This window comes from Macaca mulatta, chromosome 2, assembly GCF_049350105.2.
Source record: "Macaca mulatta isolate MMU2019108-1 chromosome 2, T2T-MMU8v2.0, whole genome shotgun sequence".
Lineage (NCBI taxonomy): Eukaryota > Metazoa > Chordata > Mammalia > Primates > Cercopithecidae > Macaca > Macaca mulatta.
The window spans coordinates 32,987,392-33,008,880 of NC_133407.1; the positions used below are offsets into that span (position 1 = coordinate 32,987,392).

Sequence of the window (21,489 nt, forward strand, 5' to 3'; positions counted from 1 at the left end):
ACTCAAAAAGCAGATGCCTTTCTTTAGATAAGGTCCAAAATAATTTCCTGGTCAGGGGAAAGAAAGGGGGATGGATTTGTTTTCTTGACTATGTGTGCAAAGGAGATATTTTTGATATATGACTTATATAAAATAATGACCGATATGAGATGACTGATTTTCTTTCATCCTCGTAGTGAGGGTAGACTTTTCCTCCTCAAGACATCTCTGTGGGTTAGGGGTGGGAGACAGAAGAGAGTAACCTTCTTATATTGTTTGCAGTGATTCAACAACCTGCTCAAGGCCTCTCAATGAGCGGCTTCAGGTTCCTCCAGGAGGCGCTGGTGCCTTAGCTCTGTGCAGCTCCAGGGGCCCCTAGACGTTTGCTAACAAGGGAGTTGGGCTGACCTGCTACCAACCCTCATCCTTGTGAACGTATCTTCTGGTTCTCTGTTGCCTACCTAAAATTTTTTAATTGTATTCTTTTTAAAATCAGGAACAATTTCAAACATTCAGAGAAAGTAAAAGATAATTGTTCAGGGAACACCAATATGTCCACTGTTTGGGGCTGAATTGTGTCTTCCCCAAATTCATGTTGAAGCCCCAATAATACCCAGTATCTTAGAATGTGACTGTATTTGTTTTTGGTTGTGGTTTTGTTTGTTTTTTGAAACTGAGTCTCGCCCTGTTGCCCAGGCTGGAGTGCAGTGGTGCGATCTCGTCTCACTGCAACTTTCACTTCCCGGGTTCAAATGATTCTCCTGCCTCAGCCTCCTGAGCAGCTTGGATTACAGGCACCCACCATCACACCTGGCTAATTTTTGTATTTTTTAGTAGAGAAGGGGTTTCACCATGTTGGCCAGGCTGGTCTCCATCTCCTGACCTCAAGTGATCTACCTGCCTCGGCCTCCCAAAGTGCTGGGATTATAGGCGTGAGCCACCATGCCCAGCCAGAATATGACTGTATTTGGAGATGAGATCTTTATAAAAGTGATTAAGATAAGGCCATTAGAGTGGGCACTAATCCAACTTGACTGGTGTTCTTATAAGAAGAGGAAATCTGAACACACAAAGAGACACGAGGGATGCGGGCAGAAGAGAGGCCATGTGAGGACATGGCAAGCAGGTGGCCATGCCCAAGCCAAGGAGAGAGGCCTCAGGGGAAAACAAACTTGCCACACCTGGGTTTTGGCCTTCCAGCCTCAAGACCTATGAGAAACAAGTCTCTGTTGTTTAAGCCATCCAGTCTGTGGTACTTTGTTACCCCAGCCCTAGAAAACGAATCATGCACCGCATCAAATCTGCACTGGCTATCATTTTGCTGTGATTGCTCTATCATATATCTGTTTATTCATCTTTTTATTGATGGACTTCAAGTGAGTTGCAGATTTGTCACTCACTTTGGAGAACAGAATAGGGGAGGTAAACCCATGTTTGATTGAAGACCACCGGCACACCTGATTGAACCCTGTCTGTGTTTGGGATAAGCAGAGATTATTTACTCATGGGAGTTTACAAACCAGGAAACTGAAACCCAGAGATGAACAGTCATTGGGTTTGATTAGAAAGACGTGATTCTGGGCATTGGTAAGTGGTTCCAACCTTAGCTGGCTGAGGCAACGCTTCTGACTCCTTTGGGTGCCATTTCTTCTGAGGTGTCCTGCTCATTCTCTCTAGGTGGTGGTGGCGGTGGAGGATCTCCACTGTGTGCTGGTAACTGTTGCGTTTGACCTTGGGTGCATCCCTTAATCTCCCTGAGCCTTACCTGAAAAAGAGGATGACAGTACTAATATGTACCTTGTGGGGCTGTTGCGGGGATCAAAGGATTGAGTGGGGAACATCAAGGAATGTCTCCCATTGTTGGCACCTCACAACTGAGTTAGGGCAATGCTATCTGCTATAACATGTAGCATTTTAGTGGCTTATCCTAATCAAAATTTATTTTTTGCTCACCTAACTGACCAGTGTCCCTGGTTGGGGGCAGTGCACCTCCATTCTGGCATTCAGGGGTGCAGGCCCTTTCCATCCCATGGCTCCACTGTCCCCCAGGAATTGAGTCTGTATACCCAGGCAGAATCATTGGCAAGAATAATGACATGCCCCCACCTTTCTAAACTGCAGAGGGCTGGGAAATGCAGCTACTTCACAGGGATCACTCTGGCCTATGGAAGAGGGAGCACACATTTTGGGGGGAATGTTAGCCTTTCCACACAGCCCCAACTCAGAGGAGGTCCTCTGATGGGAAATCAGTGGCTGGGAGTTAGTAGAAGAGGCAGCCAGCTAGCCCGGGAAACTCACCCCCCTTGACCAGAGCAGTGAGGACAGGAGGAAGGTTGGAAGTGGTTGGGAACCAGTGAGCCATCACCAAGGGTCAGGGTCAGATGACCACAGGAAGGCACCTCCTCCTAGGGCTGTGTGCAAGGTGCCTTTGGAACTCTAACTCCAATTCTGTACTAGCTATGTGGTCCAGATCAAGTGACTTAGCTTCTCCAAGAGTCATTTTCTCCTCTCTAAAATGGGGATAATCAGCTGTGAGGGTTAAATGCAATAATGCCTGGGAAATGCTGAGCCTGGGTCATTGTCATTTCATGATGTGGGTTTTGCCAAACAAGAGTCTGCAAGTATGCAGCGCAGGCAATGCTCCTTCCTCTCATCTCGGGGAGGATGATACTAACAAGTCATGGCCCTCTTTCCTCAGAGTCCTTCTTAACACAGCATTCCAGGAAACCTGTATTAATCAGCGCAAGTTAGGCTGGGCGTGGTGGCTCACGCCTGTAATCTTGGCAGTTTGGGAGGCCAAGGTGGGCAGATCACAGGAGGCCAGGAGTTCAAGACCAGCCTGGGCAGTATGGCGAAACCCCGTCTCTACTAAAAATGCAAAAAACAGCCAGGCATGGTGTTTTTCCTGTAATTCTGGGTACTCCAGAGTCTGAGGCACTAGAATCTCTTGAACCCAGAAGGTGGAGGTTGCAGCGAGCCAGGATCGCGCTGCGGCACTGCAGCCTGGGTGACAGAGGGGGACTTTATTTAAAAAAAAAAATTTATAAAAGGCTGGGCATGGTGGCTCATGTCTGTAATCCCAGCACTTTGGGAGGCTGAGGGAGGTGGATAACCTGAGGTCATGAGTTCAAGCCCAGCCTGGGCAACATGGTGAAACCTTGTCTCTACTAAAAATACAAAAAATTAGCCAGGTGTGGTGGCAGGTGCCTGTAATCCCAGCTACTCGGGAGGCTGAGGCAGGAGAATCGCTTGAATCCAAGAGGCAGAGGTTGCAGTGAACCAAGATCATGTCATTGCACTCCAGCCTAAGCAACAAGAGCAAAACTCCATCTCAAAAAAAAAAAAAAAATCAGTCCAAGTTAGCAGATGAGATGAAGACTCTTTGTCCCCCAGAGGTCAGTCTTTTACAAGACTCTCCTGAGTAAACAAAACCATTGGATCTAGAGGTGAGATCAAAGAAAAAATTATTCTGACACTGGTTAAAATGGTAAGGAAGACTTTATCCAAGACCATTGCAATAGGTTTAAAGACTATTGTAATAGGACACAGAGATCAACCTTAGCTCCATTACAAGGACAAGTGGGGATTTATAGCCAAAAAGCAGGTTGGGTGGGTCAGTGGATTAAAAACTACTAAGAGGAGACATCATGATAGGGGGATTTTGACTGAACCAACTTAACAGGATTCTTGCTGAAGGCAGACCAGGATGATCAGTTCTCAAGGGTGGGGGATTCTCTCTAAACTGACTTATCAAGATTCTGGCTGTAACTGGACTCTGCAAGGATGGACACGGAAGCCCACGTTCAAGGCCTAGTCAAGAAGAGGGCTCAGGGGAACCTGACCAAAGCTTGGCCAAGGAGGGAATGGTTGTCGGTGGGAAGGTAGAACTTGGGTCCTCCTACCTATTTCTCTGTCCACCAGGGTTCTGGGATGGGACAGCAGACGTGAAGTGCTCCACGCTGGTGGGAGCCTTGGCACTGCCTCAGACAGTCTTTGCCTGTGGGTCCCTGGGAAGGGTGTGGGAGTTATCTGTGCTGCACAGGCTCTCTGTGCGGTAGTGGTGGGAGACACAGCATGAGGAGCACGCAAAGCAGAATCAATTTTGGCCCCATCAGCAGGGAACGGGCCTCTGTGTGGCAGCAGCAGGGACAGGAGCGCCTGGAACAGCTCCCAGGGATGTCGTATTCCAGAAGAGGTCTCTAGCCTGGCTGATAAATCCCAGAGCTGTAATTAAGACAAAATACTGTGAATGTGACACCTGCTGACAGCTGCAGGAAGGCCCCGGAAACTTGTATTGTGAATTAGATTTTGCAGGAAGCTCTGCCATGGTGAACTGGTGCCAGGCTAAGGCACCTGAGGGAACTTGAGGGCAAAGATTGCTCACTAAGGGGGAAGAGGGGAGATCCTTCACCCCTGTCTGGGAACCATCGATGTCTCAGGAATCACAGACCGTGGTAGATGCCAAAGCTGGGAAGGGGTTAGAGCTCATCTGGTCCAAGGCTTTCATTGTACATCTAGAAAAATCCAGACCCACAGGGGAAATGGGTTGACTTAGGTCACACGGTGAGTTAGTGCCAGGGCTAAAGACCAGGGCTCTTCATCCCGGTCTGGCACACTTGGCTGGAGAGCAGTTAAAAGTAGTTGAGCATACATCCAGAAATTTGACTTAAATTCAATGGTACGTGCTTGGGAAGACAGAGACGATGCCAGAGGATGAGACAAAGTTATAGACAGACAGACACAGAGACAGAGAGAGTAAGACAGAGACAGAAAAGACAGCGGCAGAAGGAGAGAAACACAGAGAAGAGGCAGAAGATATTCGTGAGCCTGAACCATTAGGTTCAAATAGAGATTCAACACCTGCTAAGTTGGACAGGACCCCAGCAATCATCTAGTCCAGCTACTTTTGTTTTTACAATAATGAAACAAAGTACAGCTGAGTGGTTTACATATGTCAACCTTTTTAGAAAAAGTTTGATGCCATGTGGTTAAAGAAAAAAGTGCTTTTGGTGTGAAAAGTGGCAAAACTTCCATCTCTGAAGGTTTGTGAAATGAAATTTGAAAAATGAAGGGCTGTAAGAATATGACTGAGAATAGAGAAAGTTGGGAAAATGTGATGCAGATATTTCTGCAACTCTCTAGGACTCAGGACTGAGGACTCCCTGACCTTATTGCTACTTTCTCTGAGGTCTCAGACCCAGTTTCTGAGAAGGACAAAGGGGAATTCCCCAGAGAAGGAACACAGCCTAAGCCTCACCTCCCACTCCTCCCATCTTGACACAGCAAACCTCTGCTTTCAAGTATCAGCTGAAATGCCACCTCTTCCAGGAATCCTTCCTTGATATCTCACTTGGACCCGCTCCCCCTCAACTGTTACCCATTTCTTCCTTCTATAAAGCCCTTCAGGCATCCCTGCCCTATGTTAGCCACTCTTCTTTTTTGCCTTATACAACAGTTATCCAAGAATATGTCGATAAGAGAGCCCTTATTCTGTGCCAGGAATTCCAAAAGCTGTAGCTCTAATTCTCACAACAAATTATTAAAGTCGGCTTTGCATGCCCACTTTACAAGTAAGAAAGCTTAGACTCCAAAAGAATGAATAACTTCCTCAAGGTCACTCAGCTACTAAGTGGCAAAACCAGGACTTAAGCCCAACTTGGATGACTCCAAGGCCAGTACTCTTCCCATGAAACTGAACAACACATTCCAAGGGCAGGAACTGTGTCTAGTCATTGTATCTTCCACAATTTGGTACTTACTGTGTTTCTGAATGACTAAAACAGTAAATGAATGAATGAATGGACGTAAGTGTCCTTTCTTTCGAAGTTTATAGTGTAGGGCTTGGCAAGCTACAGCCTGTGGGCCAAATCCAGCCTGCCTCCTATTTTTGTATAAACTTTTATAAAACATGGCCACACTCATTCCTTTATGTATTGTCGATGGCTGCTTTCCTGTACAATGGCAAAGTGAGGTTGTAACAGAGACTGTGTGACCCACAAAGCCTAAATATTTACTGTGTGGCCCTTTATAGCAAAACTTTGCTGACTCCTGCTATAGCTTATGGTCTTTACTAAGCTGATTAAAACAACACTGCTTATTGCTAAGTAGTATAATAATGATCTTGTCTTTTATAATCTAAAATATTGTGTGTCCATGCTTGTGCACTGGGTGTGCCTATAAAGAACCAGATAGATTTAAATGTGTAACTGGTATATGCCACCTTATTATGTTATAGGCAGGCTTCATGCAAAAAGACTTGCCCACATGCCCTCTGGAAATCTATATATTTTGTTTGTTTGTGGTTTCGTTGTTGTTGTTGTTGTTTTGGTTACGTTTAGCTTTGTCAGCAACACTTTGACCCAGATGGGATGAGAGCTGAGACCCCTGGCCACGAAGGTCTTCCCTGAAGCAGAGGAGGGCAGGCTCCCTTTGGACAGTCTCGGTGGGGGTTGACTTTGAGGCTTACCAGAGCAGTATTGACAAGGCGGTTTTTGAGCCAAATGAAAAGCAGCCTGTTTGACTGACTGCTCTCCATTTCCTCTTGGCTTGCAGGGGCTAAGTATCCCCAGGCTCCCAACCTTATGTCCTCCCCTGGGCTGAAGGCACTCTTGTACTCCAGGCCTCCCCTACAGCAGTGTTCATGGGCAGCTGGAGCAGGGCTGCCTACCCATTGCTGCTCCCAGGAGCTGGCCCCAGACCCCTGGCATCTGGGGCAGAAACAACATCAGAGCAGGGATTGGCCAACTCCCACCCCTAATGCCAAACAGGCCAGGCACTGGGAGCACTCGGAGGCGTGACGAATCTCAGCCTGTCTCCGGCTAGTGTTCCCTGGCCAGTCCGCTTTGGGCCTTGCCTCACAATGACGGGCTCATCATTCAGCCTCGCTCATCTGCTCATCATTTCAGGACTGCTCTGTTACTCGGCAGGCTGCTTGGGTGAGTTGTGTGTGCATGTGGGTGTGCACGCAGATGCACATGCATTGTTTTGGAAAAAAGACTCTTGGAAAGCAGACTGTACTAGGAGGTTTCAGTAGCCTTTAAATTTTTTTAAGTTTTTTTTTCTTTCACAGGGCTGTTTCTCATTGTGAAAGCCTTTAAATTTTAAACTGCTCGGCCAGTGTTGAAATTGCAATGCAAAGGCGTTTCACAGTAGAGTTGGTGGGGACCTGGCGTACTTGCTCACGGGTGTGTGCACTTGTCTGTGTCCCTCTTGTGACCTTGACTTCAGGCTGGCGGGCTGGCAGCTGGTACCTTGGCTTGGAAGTAAAATTGTGCTCTGTGGTCTGGGCCCCCGCTGGCGTTGGGTGGCTGAGACACTCTGCATCACTCTTGAGTGGACTGCCTTGGGTAATGTGGCTCAGAGGCACAGCCACCAAACCACCAAATTGTTCTTTGCAGGCTGCATCTTTGCCTGCTCGGGGGCATACAGCAGAAGGCAAACTCTACCATGTTCTTTCAGAGAAGTTCAAATTATGTGCAACTTTTAGGATCAGAATTTGTTTCTCAAGGTTTGTTGTGGGGATTGAAGGAAAATTGTAGGGTTCAGCCTTCTCTGGAACAAGTGAATCGGGGGGAATTTTGGGCAAATTGTATTCAGTTAATGTAAGAACTTTACTGTAGCTGAGACTCAACTCACTACAATAAAGTCAAAGCACTCCAAGATGTCATAAAGCATATACCCTTGGCTTTCTCTCTTCTCTTGGGTCTCTCTCTCTCATGCAAGTTCCCACAGGCAGGGAAAGGCCCCAAAGGAGGAGGAGGAAGTAAAAAGCTGACTAGTCCACCAGCTGGACAGGCAGGTGTGGAACAGTTATGTGACTGCACTTGTAATTCTCCCAACCTGCTGAGGCAGGATGCTTATGTCAGTTCTTTCCTTTGGCAGTTTCTAATGACACATTTGTTGGGTTGAGGGGGTGGGAGGGAAGGCTACTTGATGAAAAAACAGAAGGCAGAAATGGAAAATGCTGTTTCCAGTAACCTATTGTGGGGCTGGCCTTGCAAGAGGGGAGATGAAGATGGACACAGTGGTGGTTCTGGTGTCATACTTATCTTAAAAAGGGACTAAAGGAGGCCAGGTGCAGTGGCTCACGCCTGTAATCCCAACACTTTAAGAGGCTAAGGCAGGCGGATCACCTGAGGTCAGGAGTTCGAGACCAGCCTGGCCAACATGACAAAACCCTGTGTCTACTAAAAATACAAAAATTAGCCAGGCATGGTGGCACAGGCCTATAATCCCAGCTACTCAGGAGACTGAGGTACGAGAGTGGCTTGAACCCGGGAGGCGGAGGTTTCAGTGGGCCGAGAACGCACCACTGCACTCGAGCCTGAGCAACATTGTGAGACTTCGTCTCAAAAAAAAAAACAAAAAAGACTAAAGGACTTTGGAGATGATTCGGACAAAACTCCTTGTGGTACAGATGAGGAAACTAAGTTTCAGATTGAGTAAGCCAGTTGTACTGGCTCACATGGCCACTTGCACCCGGACTTAACACTCTTTGATTCAAATTCATGTCTTTCCAAGAGTAAATTGGAGAGAATCTCTTTCCAAAGATGTGCCTCAGTTTCTTGAAATGAAACAGGAGAAAGTCTCCTTTTCAAGAACGGGTATTGAGTCCAAAGGGTAAAATCAGCATCATCAACAGCAGAAGCCCCAAACACTTGCCCAAAGCCTGCATTAAACAGTTACGCAGAATTTGGCAATGCACTGGCCACATACAACATGACCTTGATGTCTTTAAGTTGGGGCATGAGGTCCTGAAGTTCCGTGGTGGTTGACGTTTCCAAGGCAGCTGCCTGGTGCTGAGCCACGTACTGCACCCGGGTTTCTGCGGCTCCACGGAGGTACGCACAGGATTGCTTTCAATACAACGGAGCCTTCCGGGGCTTTTCCAGACTGGAGCCTGAGCTCAGACACGATTCTACAGAGATGGTCCATGATACAGACCCACAGGCCACTCGGATGACACCAAAATAGACATGTGAAGTCCTGGCTTAGTTGACTGGGAGGGAGGAGGGAGGGGGAAGCTGCTCCCTACACGTCCACCTGATGGAAATATTCTGAGCAGGAATGAGCTGTAAATAAACTAGGCTCCTAAAAACAAACAGCTCCAGGGAGTCAGGGGAGGGCAGAAATAGATGGCCTTCCCCTGCTGGGAAGAAAGTGGGTCAAGGGGGAAAGGGTGAGGGGAATAGGGTGGGGGAGCTGAACAATGCAGAGGCCTCAGCCAGAAATGCAGCTGATAATTTGTGGTCACTGAAGAGGTCTCCAGTTTCCAGGAAGAAAGGAGAGAAGTGATTGCTTTAAATGATACAAGGTCCTTCATCAGTGGAAGACCACACAGGGTGCTGGGTGAAGGAAGGCACTGGAGGCCATATATGGTCTGGAAAAATAATGGTGATGAATGCATATTAGCAGTGTGGGCCTGCCAGCTTCCCAGGTGATTTTGGAACACTGCAGCCTCAGCCCTTAGCTGTGTGCTGAGGCAAAAGACAAGCAAAGGAGAAACTGTAGCCAGGGGACCTTTAAAACATTCTGGGATTGGTGTGAGCCTGCCAGCCTCCTCCACCCTACAACTGAAGCTGCCCACTCCTAGCTACTCAACCCTCTAGGAAACTTGGAGAAGTTGAAGAGGAATACATTGGCATTAATGTCAAGTTCTGGAACAATGTATCTGTATTATTTTACCACTGAGAAAAGTAGCCCATGGCAGCTGGAGCTGCCCTGACACTCAGAGCTCAGCCTGGTGTTTTGCAACACAGAAGCGATGTCACAGAACACCATCATCAGACAGGGTCACCCTGTGATGGATCGAGACGAAAATAAGAATCACTCAATCACAACTGAACATAGACGAAAACAGGACTATCATCCAACCACAAAAATGACTAAACATTCTCCTGTCCTTGCTAATATGAGTGATTACTGCTGTTTAAAAAACCAATCACAGCTTTAGTCTTGCTCCACTCTCTTCTTCTAGATGTGAATTAAGATACTCAATTATAGAATGACCCTTTCTTCCTGATGGCATCCAATTCAGAGTGAAGCCATACTTCATTTCCTCATAGTGTCCGCTCAATCACCTAGCAAGAGCCCAACCCTAGGATCAGTCCTTCCCAGCATCCTCTAACTGAGATGCCCCACGGTTCCTTCTCGTGTGTGTTCTACCTCTTTGCAGTGAGTCAGTAAACCCAGCTTGGTTCCCTGAAGCCTTTGCTTGGAGGTCACTGATGCTTTAGCCCCAAGTTGTTGTTATGGGACCTTCATTTCTACCACATGCAGTCATGGTGTAGAGCTCAAGAGAAAGGGCTCTGGAACTAGACTGCCTGGCTCTGTCACTTACTAGCTATATGACTTCGGACAAATTGCTTAACCTCTTTGCCTCAGTTACTAGATCTGTAAAATGGAGATGATGATAACAAAAGTAGTACCTAGCTTTTAGGGTTGCTGTGAGGATTAGGTGAATTTATATGTGTGAATCACTTAAATGGTGCCTTGCATGTGGTGTTTGTCACTATTAATTCAGCAAATGTTTGTGGAGTGTCTAGTGTATGTGAGATACAGTGCTAGACCCTGAGGATAAAAGCTGGCTCCTGCTCTCCCAGAAAGCACAGTTTGGTCAGAGGGATACAAGGAAATAGTTTTTCCCCTTGGAGAAAACCTAGCATAGGGGTAAAACCAGAGAAAAATATAGCAGGGCCACTCAATCTTGGCCTGGGAAGTCAAGGAAAGCTTCCTGTTAGAGGCAACACCTGAACACTTCTTGATGGACTGCTTATGGAAGGGCAGGGAGTGGGGTATAAGCAGCAGGCCTCTGGGCTCTGCAAGCCTTTCCAACTACAGATGCCATTTAGGTACTTTCTGCGTCCCACAAGGCCTGGCCCAGTGCCTGGCAGAGTGTGCTCAAATGAATAAATGTCTAATACTCATAAACTAGTGCCTGCTGTGACTTTTCTTTCTCAAACTCTGACCATTGTTGCCCCGGGTCCCCTGCAACTTCAAAACCACCCTTGATTCTCCCTGCTCTTTCCCTCCTGCAACACGTTGGTCCCCAGTTTCTCTGCATCAGTCCCTCCCTTCCTTTCCCGTGCCCTGCTGTATGCTCCCATTCTCCAAGACTGTCCTCCACACACCTGCACCTTCCCTGCACACAGTGTTCTCCAGCACCATTTTGATCCTGTTACTCCTTTACCCTGCACCTGCCGTGGCTTCCTACGACTTTCCGATTAAAGCTTAAACCCAGCCGGGTGCGGTGGCTCACATCTGTAATCCCAGCACTTTGGGAGGCCGAGGCGGGCGGATCACGACGTCGGGAGATGGAGACCATCCTGGCTAACACGGGGAAACCCTGTCTCTACTAAAAATACATAAAATTAGCCGGGCGCGGCGGCGGGCGCCTGTAGTCCCAGCCACTCAGGAGGCTGAGGCAGGAGAATGGCATGAACCCAGGAGGCTGAGTTTGCAATGAGCCGAGATCGCACCACTGCACTCCAGCCTGGGCGATAGAGCAAGACTCAGTCTCAAAAAAAAAAAAAATATTAAACCCCTTTGTGGGGTATCCAAAACGGCATGATCTAGCCCCAAATTAACTTTCCAGCTTTCCCTGCATCCTGACCCCAACACCCACTGTTCCTCCTCTTCATTAGGCGACCACCTTAAAGTGTCTTGCCTCTGTGCTGTGTTTAACGTTTTTTGTTTGTTTGTTTGTTTGTTTGTTTGTTTGAGATGGAGTTTCACTCTTGCCTGGACTGGAGTGCAATAGCACAATCTCAGCTCACTGCAACCTCTGCCTCCCAAGTTCAAGCGATTCTCCTGCCTCAGCCTCCCGAGTAGCTGGGATTACAAGCGTGTGCCACCACGCCCAGCAAATTTTTGTATTTTCAGTAGAGATGGGGTTTCACCATTTGGTCAGGCTGTTCTTGAACTCCTGACCTTAAGTGATCTGCCCACCTCAGCCTCCCAAAGTGTTGGGATTACAGGCGTGAGCCACTACGCCTGGCCTGTTTGACATATTTTGGAGCACCTGTCTGCCTTGCCTTCTTCAGGAGAAACTCCTCTGTTGAGCTGGTGACAGACCCTGAGATCCTGCTAACGACTGGATCTGAGCCCAGTACAGGGCAGGCTCTGCTCAGCTCCCCCCATGACCTGTCACCTGGCTGGGCAAACAGATTCCCTGTGGTGGATGTTTGAACTAAGACCCACAAGGGGATGTTCCAGACAAAACAGATGGGGGAGGTAAAAGAGGTGAGGCAAGACTGGGTCAGCCGTCATGGGAAGATGGGCGTGAAGACGCCAGAGAAGATGGAATGGATCAGATGCGCAGAAAGAAGCATAAAAAGGGAGATGGGGGGCGGGGGATGGAGGAAGGTAAGAGAAATACCAGGACAGTGTCATGCTCCATTGACTCACTGGCTCCAGCTCTTTCTGACAGTTGTTAACTTTACGATAAATCTCCTTTTTCCCCAGAGCCCACGTGAGGGAAGCTCTGCTTCTCACAATCCAAGTAGCCCTGAATGGAACACGGTCTCTCTCCTGCCATTCCTCCCGCTCCCCGGGGAGCCTCCCCTCCTTCCATCATCCACCTCCCCAGCTGGCCCTTCAAGGCCTCGCTCAAGTACCCGTGACTTCCCCAGATATTTTTGTGGTCTGGAAGACTTCCTGTCTGAATTCTCCTTGCTCTTCCAGAATTAGCACGAGTTCCATCTTTCCCAAAAGATGGCCAGGTCCATCCCAGCTGGTGGCCACCTGTTGTTCCTGTTTTTGTGAATTCCTTCAGTCCCTCGTTAACTTGTATGACCTAGAATGGATGCTGCTTTGGTGTTGGGTGTTGGGTTCTATGGAACTTTTTGTGACCAAGCTAAGCACCAAGCATTAGATAGGCCAACAGTTTTCATTGGGGCCATTGTGGAAATTTTCAAGGTATTTTTAGTTGTTTCAAAGGCCGGGATGGGTAGCACCACTGTGTTTGTTGAGCTGGGTCAGGAGTGAGAGCTATCTTGCAAAGGGTGAGACAGAATTGTCCCACATCCTACATGGCTTTGAAATGTCCCAAGGAACATTCATACCTATATATAATTACCTCATTCTATAACTGAATTCTCTTTTACACAGCATTTTTAAAGCACTGTTGTAATATAAATTGAGTTTTCTAAGACTACAATTACAGAGTAATGGTTGTGCTTTGTCTAGTTGGGAATTTTACCCAGTGTTATTTATGATTTCAGAAAATCACATCACATGGTGGACACATTCCTTGTAGCATGGGAGTTGCCAATACCATAATCTGTATTTGAGCTGTTGCATTCACTGTGATTTCACATAAGTGCAAGCATCAAACTACAGCATTATGTATTCTAATATTGTGTCTGACCACTTATAATCAAAATGTTTACTTTTGTATCATAAGTCACTTTTTTTTTCTTTCTTTCTTTCTTTTTTTCTTTTATTTTTTGAGATGGAGTCTCGCTCTGTTGCCAGGTTGGAGTAATCTCAGCTCACTGCAACCTCCACCTCCCAGGTTCAAGCAATTCTCCTGCCTCAGCCTCCTGAGTAGCTAGGACTACAGGCACACGCCACCATGCTCAGCTAATTTTTGTATTTTTAGTAGAGATGGGGTTTCACCATGTTGACCAGGATGGTCTCCATCTCTTGACCTCGTGATCTGCCCGCCTCGGCTTCCCAAAGTACTGGGATTACAGGCATTAGCCACCACGCCTGGCCCATAAATCACTTTCTTATATTTTTCTTTTATGTAGAATTAAGAGCACGATATTGATTTTTTAAATCGTGTGTCAGTGTGCTGTATTATTTATGAATTTCATTTCCAGATAATAAAGGTGTCTTTACACAATATTTCCCATAAAAGGTCGCATTGGGCCTGAGAGGGCTGAGGGCCTTTGGCACAGGCCAGTGGAATGCTCCATCATCAAAGGTGCTAGGAAGTGTGTGTGCACAGAGCCACCATTCCTGTGGACACCGCGTGACCTGGCGACTTCTGGGGAGCACTCAGCCCTTGTCTAGTGTCTGAGGCAGGTCCTGGAGCACAAAGTGGAGATGGTTGGCAGATGCTGGCCCCTGGAAACCCAGACAGAAAAGTGGGTTCAAGGCTGAGAGCATGTGGTGGTCAACCTGGCGCGCGTGTTCTGTGAGGTCAGAGGTATTGTGAAGGGGTGGAAGCGAAGGTACATCGTGACACCAAAACTGAGAACTGAAAAAGCATAGCTTTGGGTGATTATGGATATTGCTGCTATGAACATTTTAGTGCATACATTTTGGCGAAAACACACCCATTTTTTTTTCAGGGCCATTTCAAGAGAAATTTTTACTTGTTGGTATAAAAATAAAACTATAACCATTCAAGCTGGCTCTTAACTAAAAAGTTTATCTTGAAACATTTGCAGTAACTCCCACTGGATTCATTAGTTAGGGACACAAATCAGGGCTGTCTCAGGGCAAACACCAGAGAACACATATATGGTCCTGGCCAATGCACATCATTCAGAGATACTGGGGAGGAGATTCAAGCTTGGAGTCAGAACCTGAAATTTTAAAGATCACTTGCAATCATGATTCCGGATACACCCACTTTTCTATTGGTAGAAACCTAGGAGTGAAATTGCTGGGCTAAAGTGTATGTCTATGTTCAGCTTTAATAGAAGATAACAAGCAATTTTCCAAAGAGGTTGCATCGGTTTACATTCTGGCCAGCTAATGTGTGATAGTTGTGGTTGTTCCACATCCTTGCCACATTTCTTATATTCTGTCCTTTTCATTTTAGCCATTCTGGTGGATGTATAGTTGTATCAACCCAATGAACATCAGCAGTGTTCAGCAGAATGGATGAGCAGGTTGTGATATAGTCGCTCATTGGGACTCTATTCAGCAGTAACAATGATAAACAACAACCTAGATGATTCCCATAGACAACATGTTAAGAAAGAGAAACCAAAGACAGGAGTTCGTATTGTATGAGTCCATTTACATAAAGTGCAAGGTTAGTCAAAATGAATCTCTGGTGTTAAAATTCAGGATGGGAAGGGGTGCAGAGATTGGAGCTTGAAGGAGCTTCTGGGTGCTGGGGGATGCTGTTTGTTGACCTGGGTGCCGGTTTCTAGGATTCGTCCACCTTGTGGAGATTTATTGGGCTGTAACTTATTGATCTGTGTACTTTTTGTAAGGCATACTTCAACATTGAACATTTACTAACATTGAACATGGATGAGACTTTTTGTAAAAATAAAGCTACAAAGGTTCAGGGCCCTCCCTTCATTTCCCGACACTGTGGATTAGGCTACCCATATACTGAGACATTAAACCGTAATTCTCCAGTGACATGAGTGACACGTGAATGTGTTTGTAAAGTCTAGAGTCAATATATGTGTTTTAAATCATGGGTGCGGGTGTCCTGTAAGTAATGCTGCCACTGGCCCTGGCTGCCTCCCTGTCTGAACAATTTCCTTCTGAGTACAATATTAAAGTCGTTAGCAAGCACTTTCTTCTCCTCAACTTCTGAGGGCATTATGATGAGTCTGTTTGAACTTTACATTTCCTGCTACATCTACAAAGTAACAAGTCAGTATCTGAGGAAGGAGAAATGAACCTTATAATGGTCACAGTGTCCAGACAAGTTATCTGCTTCTTTATGAACCATTTTAATCCAGCAAAGGCAAGGGCAAGGGCATAATTGCTATGTCAAGTAGCCGACAGGAGGCCCACCCACATCCAACAGGCTAGAAATTAGGATTTGGAAGTCTGGGGTGGCAGGATGGGTCTTCCCTGGGCACGGTGGGTGTGACAGAGGCCCCAGCACTGACCACATGCTAACGAGCAGCAGTTTTCTCTGAACAGCCCTTCCTGGCCTGGATCAGAAGAAGCGTGGTGGCCACAAAGCATGCTGCCTGCTGACACCCCCTCCACCACCACTGTTTCCACCACCATTCTTCAGAGGTGGCCGAAGTCCGGTGAGTACTTTGGGATTTATGAGAGGAAAAAAAAAGTGCAGGCTACTCATTTGCACACCACACAGCCCCGCCTGCCTGCCCCACTCCACCTGAGCTGCCTCCGGAATCTTGTGAGAGCCTCAACCCTCCACGGTCACCCAGAGGTTGAGCCCTGGAATGGACATTTTGCAGTTCCTGGGGTGTGTCCATTCTCCAAATATCTTAAATAAATGATGGAGGGAGGGAGATTCTTCTCGGCAGGAATTGGATTTGGCAAAGTTTCTCATCTTCTCAAAAACCAGGAGGTGAATTTATAATATAACTTCCTGGGTTCCCATCAGCTGCTCAAATATGGAATTTCCCCTTCTGTTTTTCTTCTTCCCAAGTGTTTATGAAATTCCCTTCTGCAGTCCGTGTCTAACACAGACCATTTCCATGAGGTGACTCAGGAAATAGTTCTCCTGTAGCCACACTGAGGTGTGACAGGGAGCAGAATTTGGAAAGAAAGGACAAGGTGAGGAAAAGAACAAGATTCGGGAAACTGGCCTAGAAGGCAGCAGCCAGAGCATTCTGAGAACTTGGGATTCTCAGCTCTTTCCCAACACTGCTTCTCCTGTGCTGTCCAATTCAGGAGCCACTAGCCGTATGTAGCTCTCTGGCACTTGCAGTGTGGCTAGTTCAAGTTGAGATGTGCTGTAAGTGTAAAATACACACTGGATTTTGAAAGAATTAGTATGAAAAAAGAATGTAAACTATCTCATTAGTTCACTTTCTAATATTGAATATATGTTAAAATGATAATATTTGGGTTTTGTTGGGTTAAATAAAGTATATTATTAAAATTAATTTCACTTTTTTCTTTTTAGCTTCTTGAAAGGTAAAAATGTGACTACTAGACAATTTAAAATTACAATGTTGCTCTTACTGGTGGCTCACGTTAGTTATGTTTCCACTGGACATGCCAACCTAGACATTGGATAGAGGCCCCTGAAATGAGCTTCCTAACTCTATCCAAAGTGGCTGCAATTTGTCTGTAATTCACACAAGCCAGATTTGTCTCAAGAGCAGATGAGAGAACAGAAACTGGTAGCCCAAGATGTCATCTTCTTGGGGCAGTCATTGGGGTGTCAGGGAACTGCCAGGCTTAGAGACCTGAACCCAGAGCAGGTCTGTGTCCAGGATGGTGACCCTTCCTCTGTCCCCTACGCCTGACCTCTAACTCTGTGTTGCTTTGTACTGAAGCTTCTCTCCCCAGACATGAAGAATCTCATCCTGGAACTGGAGACCTCGCAGTCCCCGTGCATGCAAGGCTCGCTAGGCTCCCCTGGGCCTCCCGGCCCCCAGGTTGGTACACTCTACCGGACCCCTCTTGCTGTCTTCTGTTTAGAACAGGAAAGCCCACTGCACAGAGCCTCTTAGTGTCTGCTCCTTCTCATGTGATACAAAGCTGTTTTTCCTTCTCTCGCTAACTTCCTGCTCCAAAGCCACATGGTTAGAACACTGGCTCTTTGCTAGGTAAATTCTGGCCTCCCGACCTTGATTTCCTCATCTATGCAATGGGGATAATAATTGTCCCTACAGTACTGAATTTTGGGGGAATCAAATGAGGATGCTACCTCTATGGATATGGTTTTTATTAGTTACAATCAGACAAACGCTTGATGATGGTGCCCCTTTTGTAACCATTGACCCGTCCTGTGGACCAGAGCTGCCTGTGTTCAGCACAGGGAAGTGGAGGCGCAGAGGAGATTGTTTCCTGCCTCACTGGGCCCCCAGGTGTTGCTACCAAGTAGCCCGCCCCTGCCCACCAAAGCTAAAGGGGAGAGTGAGAAATAGGCAAAATGCTGGAGAAAGGATTTCTAGACACACAAGGGTACCCTCCAGAAACCCCACCCCACAGACTCCTGGCCCTGTGGCCTGCCTCCAAGAGGGTGCTCCATCGGTGAGGGACAGCTGGGCCTGAGCCTTCCATGGGGAGGAGAAAGAAGGTGTAAGGAGCAGTTACTTCCCCAGGTGCCTTCCCATGCAGGGGGCATAAAAATGACATCACCCACCTGGGTAAACCCTCGTGTGGCTTCCGGACACTTGAAGGCTCACCTGGATTACAAAGCTCCACAGGAGGGGACTCCAGCCTGTATCTCCTACGTCACTTCCTACCTCCATTGTCTCCTTGACTCAGACACAGTGACCATCTCTCACGTTCTCAAACACTCCAAACTTGCTTTAGCCACAGGGCCTTTGCACTTGTGGTCCCTGCTGTTTGGAATGTTCTTCTTTCTGGTTTTGATCATGGCCAGCTCCTGTTGGCCACTCAGTACTCAGCTTCCATGCCACCTCCTTAGAAGTGCCTTCTTCTACCACCCACTCAACCACTTAGTCTAAAGTAGTCTCCTGCCCGCACCCACCACCACAATCACTCTCTGCCACAATGACCTATTTTAATTCTCTGCATGATTTTATCATCCTATTATGATGTTCTTATTTGTTTTTCTGTTCCTGGTCTCCCCTCTGTAAAACGTAAGCTCAATGGCAGGGGTTGGCAAACTATATCTGTGGATCAAATCCTGCAGCAAAGTTTCAATAAAATGTTGAAGTTTTATTGTCTGTGGCTGCTTTTGCACGACAAAGGCAGAGTTGAGTAGTTGTGACAGAGACCAAATGTGACCCACAAAGCCTAAGATACTGACAATGTAACCTTCTAAAGAAAACGTGTGTCAAGCCTTGGTCTGTGGGAACAGAGACATTGTCCATCTCGCTCACTATTATATTGCCCGTCTACAACAGTGCACGGGGTCGGGATAGGTTCTCCATAATTACTTGTTGGATACAAGAAAGAAAACAGGACTTTGAACCCAGAGTTGGCCAGAGGCTGACACAGAGAAGCTGGGAAGCCTGCAGAAAAGCAAGATGAGAATCTTTCGAGGTGCATTTCTATCTTCCCACCTTCAGCCAGTCTACTCTAACAGGTCTCAGGCATGCTAGAACCCATGGAATATAGAAAAGAAAAGGGGGACTTTCTGCTGACCTCAGGACAGTGGCTCTCTGGTCACACACATCTGTAACCTCGTGCAATCCCCTTTGAAGCACCTGGAGGCTGTGTTGCCCAACTGCAGGGTCCTGTGTAGCCACCTTCATGTCCTTAGAACACAGTGTGGATGCTGTCCCTACTCAAAGTGAGGTCTGTGAACCAGCAACATTGGTATCATATAGGAAGCTGGTTAGAAATGCAGAATCTCATCCCCCTGACAAATTCATTCTATCAGAATCTGCATTCTAACAAGATACCGCCCCTCCACCAAGTGAACGGAGTGAGTCATCTGCACATTAAAGTTGGAGAGGCAATGAGCTAGTGTACAATGACCTTGTGAAATAGTTCTAGTCCACTTCAAGAAACAGAAAGGACTAAGGTTTGGAAGAATCAAGAGAATGGAATGAAAACCCCCCTCTTCCCTATCCAAAAATAGAAGGTGAAGAAACCAAAGATAGTGGTTCTCAAACTTATCTACACATTACAATTCCCTGGGGGAGCTTCAAAAATTACCAATGCTTGTTCCTCCTCCCCTGAGATTGGTATTTATTATTATTATCATTATTATTATTAGAGAGAGGGTCTCACTGTGCCACCTAGGTTAGAGTGCAGTGACTTGATCGCAGCTAACTGCAGCCTCCACTTCCCAGGCTTAAGTGAGCCTCCTATATCAGCCTCCCACAGGAGGTGGGACCACAGGTGCACATGCCATCATGCCTGGCTAATTTCTTAATATTTTGTAGAGACAGGGTCTCACCACATTGACCAGGTTGGTCTCAAACTCCTGGGCTCAAGCAATCCTCCCACATTGGCCTCCCACAGTGCTGAGATTATAGGCATAAGCCACCCCACCCAGCCTGAGGTTGTTATTTAATTGGGCTGGGTTGGGGCCTGGGCTTTGGGATTTTTCAAACATCTCCAAAGAATTGTAATATGCTGATAGACTTGGGAACCACTGGCTGAGGGGAGCTGTTGTTATTTGGACAAGTTTTATAGAAATCATATTTCAGGGAGGGAGGTTCCAAGATGGCTAAATAGGAACAGCTCCAGTCTACAGCTCCCAGCATGAGTGATGCAGAAGATGGGTGATTTCTGCATTTCCAACTGAGTTTTGAAGAGAGTAGTGGTTCTCCCAGCATGGAGTTTGAGATCTGAGAACGGACAGACTACCTCCTCGAGTGAGTCCCTGACCTCCAAGTAGCCTAACTGGGAGACACCTCCCAGTAGGGGCTGACTGACACCTCATACAGCTGGGTGCCCCTCTGAAATGAAGCTTCCAGAGGAAGGATCAGGCAGCAACATTTGCCATTCTGCTGTTTTGCAGCCTCTGCTGGTGATACCCAGGCAAACAGGATCTGGAGTGGACCTCCAGCAAACTCCAACAGACCTGCAGCTGAGGGTCCTGACTGTTAGAAGGAAAACTAACAAACAGAAAGGACATCCACACCAAAATCCCATCTGTACATCACCGTCATCAAAGACCAAAGGTAGATAAAACCACAAAGATGGGGAGAAACCAGAGCAGAAAAGCTGAACATTCTAAAAATCAGAGCACCTCTTCTCCTCCAAAGGAATGCAGTTCCTCGCTAGCAATGGGACAAAGCCTGACGGAGAATGACTTTGACGAGTTGAGAGAAGAAGGCTTCAGACGATTGGTAATAATAAACTACTCTGAGCTAAAGGAGGATGTTCGAACCCATCGCAAAGATGCTAAAAACCTTGAAAAAAGATTAGATGAATGGCTAACTAGAATAAACAGCATAGAGAAGACCTTAAATGACCTGATGGAGCTGAAAACCATGACACGAGAACTACATGACGCATGCACAAGCTTCAGTAGCCAATTCAATCAAGTGGAAGAAAGGGTATCAGTGATTGAAGTCAAATGAATGAAATGAAGCGAGAAGAGAAGTTTAGAGAAAAAGAGTAAAAAGAAATGAACAAAGCCTCCAAGAAATATGGGACTATGTGAAGAGACCAAATCTATGTCTGATTGGTGTACCTGAGAGTGACAGGGAGAATGGAACCAAGTTGGAAAACACTCTTCAGGATATTGTCCAGGAGAACTTCCCCATCCTAGCAAGGCAGGCCAACATTCAAATTCAGGAAATACAGAGAATGCCACAAAGATGCTCCTTGAGAAGAGCAACTCCAAGACACTTAATTGTCAGATTCGCCAAAGTTGAAATCAAGAAAAAAATGTTAAGGGCAGCCAGAGAGAAAGGTCAGGTTACCCACAAAGGAAAGCCCATCAGACTAACAGCAGATCTCTTGGCAGAAACTCTACAAGCCAGAAGAGAGTGGGAGCCAATATTCAACAATCTTAAAGAAAAGAATTTTCAACCCAGAATTTCATATCCAGCCAAACTAAGCTTCATCAGTGAAGGAGAAATAAAATCCTTTACAGACAAACAAATGCTGAGAGATTTTGTCACCACCAGGCCTGCCTTACAAGAGCTCCTGAAGGAAGCACTAAACATGGAAAGGAACAACTGGTATCAGCCACCACAAAATCATACCAAACTGTAAAGACCATCAACACTATGA

At 46.7% G+C, this 21,489-nt stretch overlaps 1 protein-coding gene across 10 annotated transcripts in view; it reads left to right on the forward strand.

The window, feature by feature from the left end:
• COLQ (collagen like tail subunit of asymmetric acetylcholinesterase) overlaps positions 1–21,489 on the forward strand; it is a 72,081-nt gene that overhangs the window by 17,326 nt on the left and 33,266 nt on the right. For 4 of the 10 annotated variants that reach the window (XR_013413554.1, XM_015132224.3, XM_077991433.1 and 1 more), the window contains exons 2-3: positions 15,823–15,935; positions 17,157–17,258. Coding sequence is in view for 9 of the 10 variants with exons in the window: in XM_015132224.3 (XP_014987710.2) it covers positions 15,823–15,935; positions 17,157–17,258 (215 nt within the window). In the remaining variant the exon portion in view is untranslated. Of the gene's footprint in view, positions 1–5,013; positions 6,915–14,750; positions 14,969–15,808; positions 15,936–17,156; positions 17,259–21,489 lie in introns of those variants that run through there. The other 6 variants (XM_015132225.3, XM_077991434.1, XM_077991435.1 and 3 more) reach the window with 3 other exon arrangements.